The sequence below is a fragment of the Rhagoletis pomonella genome, unplaced genomic scaffold (assembly GCF_013731165.1).
Source record: "Rhagoletis pomonella isolate Grant_MI unplaced genomic scaffold, Rhpom_1.0 Rhpom_scaffold_01223, whole genome shotgun sequence".
Classification (NCBI taxonomy): Eukaryota; Metazoa; Arthropoda; class Insecta; order Diptera; family Tephritidae; genus Rhagoletis; species Rhagoletis pomonella.
This window is the reverse complement of record NW_023459777.1, coordinates 6,725-10,313: the sequence shown is the minus strand read 5'-3', so window position 1 is coordinate 10,313 and position 3,589 is coordinate 6,725. Positions and strand designations below refer to the sequence as shown.

Here is a 3,589-nt window from a genome sequence, read left to right as displayed (position 1 = left end):
AAATGAGCGAGGTAAACTCAAACCCTCTTCCCCCTCTTATCCACAAAAAACCGGTTTTAAGCGAACTGAGCAGTCCAGTGTGCGGAGGCCCAATAGCAGTACATGGACACTATTTACTAATACATGCATACTTTTCCAATTTTCCCAATCACTGTCTTGATTATTTTCAGTAAATCGGACGATGATTTGACGTATGCAGACAATAAATTTGACGTCTTATGCAAGAAAGAAGAGAAATGCATAACAAAAGAACTAAAATAACACAAGGGACGCTAATGTGTATGAAACTTTGTCTCTTCTTTATAATTTTTTTATCTATAGCTTAAATAGCTCGCGCGAAATGCGTAGTATAATATAATGTGCACGTCCACCATTTTGCCCAAAATGAATTTTCATAACTATTGTCAGGACGCCTACGCTTACGGAGACAATTATCAGCGATTTTGACTACTAATACGTATTTCTTTATTGTCTTGACAGCATTGTCTAACGTAAACGCGGCGTTAGCGATAGCGAAAGTTAGTCCGGCTGCTGGGAGTTTAACAGACGAGTCTGTTGGTAGAGACCCAGAATAAGGTTATAATGGCTTTGAAAAAGTAACCCTGTGTTTTAAGGAAATAACCAAACATCGCGCCATGGTAGCTTTCATCATTTTTGGCATTTGCAAAAAAATGGGCAACATGCGGTGAGACGGGACATTGTTTGCTAATTTTACAACCACAAAAAACGTGTGCTTAGTAGACTATCGACTATCAAAGTAAATGTTATTGCCAACATCCTTGGAAGCACAAAAGTATTAAGAAAATAATTTGTAAGGGTAAGCAGTTAGTCGGAAAATGGTGAGAAATATTAACGTTATTATGTAGCATAGCGTTGACATCAATATATTATATTCAAGTGTGACGGCGTGATAGTGAATCTCGGCGCATCCATCAAGTCTAATAGTGATGAAGCTTCTATCTCAAATAATATGAAATCATATTGTGTTAATTCGTCAGCAACGGCGGAAGAAATGACATCGAGGGACTATTACTTCGATTCCTATGCCCATTTTGGTATTCACGAAGAGATGCTTAAAGATGAAGTTCGAACTATTACATATCGGAATGCTATGTATCATAATAAACATTTATTCCGAGGCAAAGTGAGTTCTTCATACTTTTAATTTTTTTAAGCCAATAAGCCAAGTCGCATTTTTTAAGGTTGTCCTTGATGTCGGCTGTGGAACTGGTATATTATCGATGTTCGCAGCTAAGGCTGGTGCAATTAAAGTTATTGCCGTAGATTGTTCAAATATCGTCGAGTATGCGCGACAAGTTGTCATAGACAATAATCTGCAAGATGTCATCAGTGTAGTAAAAGGGAAGATAGAAGAAATTGAGTTACCTTCTGGTATTGAAAAGGTGGATATAATTATATCGGAATGGATGGGGTAAGTGATTATTACTTATTTAAGAAAAACTTATTTGATTTAAACTTGTGGAACATATTAGATATTGTTTGTTCTACGAATCGATGCTGGATACAGTACTGCATGCACGTGACAAATGGCTGAAACCTGATGGTATGATGTTTCCAGATCGCGGAACTTTATATATAACAGCAATAGAAGACCGGCAATATAAAGATGAAAAAATTAATTGGTGGGATGATGTTTACGGCTTTGATATGAGTTGCATTCGGAAAGTTGCAGTAACAGAACCTCTTGTTGATGTTGTAGATCCAAAACAAATTGTTGCTACATCCTATCTGATTAAAGAAGTAGATTTATATACTGTTAAAAAAGAAGACTTGGAATTTTCATCACCGTTTAACCTCATTATTAAGAGAAATGATTTTGTACAAGCGCTGGTTACATATTTCAATATAGAATTTACAAAATGTCATAAACGTTTAGGCTTTAGTACATCACCTGAGGCTACATACACTCACTGGAAGCAAACAGTGTTCTACCTAGATGATTATCTTACAGTTAAAAAGGGTGAAGAAATTGCAGGAATATTTAAAATGAAGCCAAATGAACGCAATAATAGGGATTTAGACTTTGTTATTGATGTCCATTTTAAGGGCGAACTATCAGATGTTCATGAGCATAACACATACAGGATGCGTTGATAAAAACTATACAATTTCATAATTAATTGATATCAACTTCTTTTTAAGAACAACTTTGTAATGCAAAAATATGCAGTCTTAATGTATCTTAATGCGGCTGGAATTATCAAAATAAAATTATTAAATTTTGTTAGATATAAACGGACCGAAATAAAAAGTGGGACTGACCAAAACGCAGACGGTGTTTCACTTGGGGTGGTTTTCTACAATTAAACGGCTCTTTAAACAGGCGATTAGGTAAAATTTCGTATAACTTTATTTATTTATTTATTAGTCATTTGACCATATATATTCACGCATATACATTTGCAATATGTATTGCAAAATTAATATCCCCGTAGATAATTTTAGGAGTGAAAGGTTTTTTTCGAGTTGCAATCACAACCGCAGTGTTGCGCAAATTAATGAAGCATCATGTTCGCTGTGAATTTCTAGCAACCTTTTATTAATTAGGAAGTTGCAACAGTCCTACAAATTTTCATCAGTGCTTCAGTGTTGCTGCTTTTATTGCGTGCCTCGAACAGGCCCAAAAGCACTTCCGAAAGGCCTTCCTGAGAATCAAGAGGCCTTCCACTCTACATTCCTTTCTTTTTTGTATGAAGTGGCACAAATTGAAGGGCTTCCTCTTTCGCTACCCATAGAATTCCTTCCAGAAGGGCTTTTATAGGCCTTTTGGAGGAGTTCTTGAAAGTTGCTTCTTTAATTAATAAAAATCACTATTGAAGTATTTGCTTAAAGTTGATATCAAATATGTGTTATTGTAACTTAAAATTTTTATTGGAATTCATTTGAAATGTTAGATAATATAAATTTATGTATTCGCGTAAATTGTAAATGGATAAGCCCTTCTAGAAGACATGCAAGGAAGTACTTTTTCAGCCCTTCTTGGGTAGGCCTCTTAGGATGGCTTCACTTAAGAAGGCCTACCTAAATTATTTTCTGGGCCCCGTAGATAATTTCAGGAGTTAAAAGCACTTCCGAAAGGCCTTCCTGAGAATCAAGAGCCTTCCACTCTACATTCCTTTCTCTTTTCTTTTTTGTATGGAGTGGCACAAATTGAAGGGCTTCCTCTTTCGCTACCCATAGAAGGCCTTCCAGAAGGGCTTTTATAGGACGTACTTCAGAAGGCCTTTTGGAGGAGTTCTTTAAAGTTGCTTCTTTAATTTATAAAAATCATACTTTGAAGTATTTGCTTAAGGTTTATATCAAATATGTGTTATTGTAACTCACAATTTTTATTGGAATTCATTTGTAATGTTAGATAATATAAATTTATGTATTCGCGCAAATTGTAAATGGATAAGCCCTTCTAGAAGGCATGCAAGGAAGTACTTTTCAGCCCTTCTTGGGTAGGCCTCTTAGGATGGCATCACTTAAAAAGGTCTACCTAAATTAATTTCTTGGATATAGTAAAATTAAAATCAAAGCTTAAAATAAGTTAACCTGTTGCAGGACATGTGGTCTAAGAGTGTAG

General features: G+C 35.4%; 1 protein-coding gene across 3 annotated transcripts; it reads left to right on the top strand.

The window, feature by feature from the left end:
* Positions 1-544: 544 nt before the first annotated feature.
* LOC118752079 (protein arginine N-methyltransferase 1) lies at positions 545-2,292 on the top strand. 3 transcript variants are annotated; one of them, XM_036486929.1, is made up of 4 exons: positions 545-817; positions 899-1,144; positions 1,203-1,432; positions 1,494-2,292. In XM_036486929.1, the coding sequence occupies exons 2-4, from the start codon at positions 971-973 to the stop codon at positions 2,113-2,115; spliced, it is 1,026 nt and encodes a 341-aa protein (XP_036342822.1). In that variant the 5' UTR covers positions 545-817; positions 899-970; the 3' UTR covers positions 2,116-2,292. The 3 variants fall into 3 exon arrangements, with proteins under 3 accessions (XP_036342822.1, XP_036342823.1, XP_036342821.1); XM_036486930.1 differs by having other exon boundaries at positions 867-1,144; XM_036486928.1 differs by having other exon boundaries at positions 546-839.
* The last annotated feature ends 1,297 nt before the right edge of the window (positions 2,293-3,589 follow it).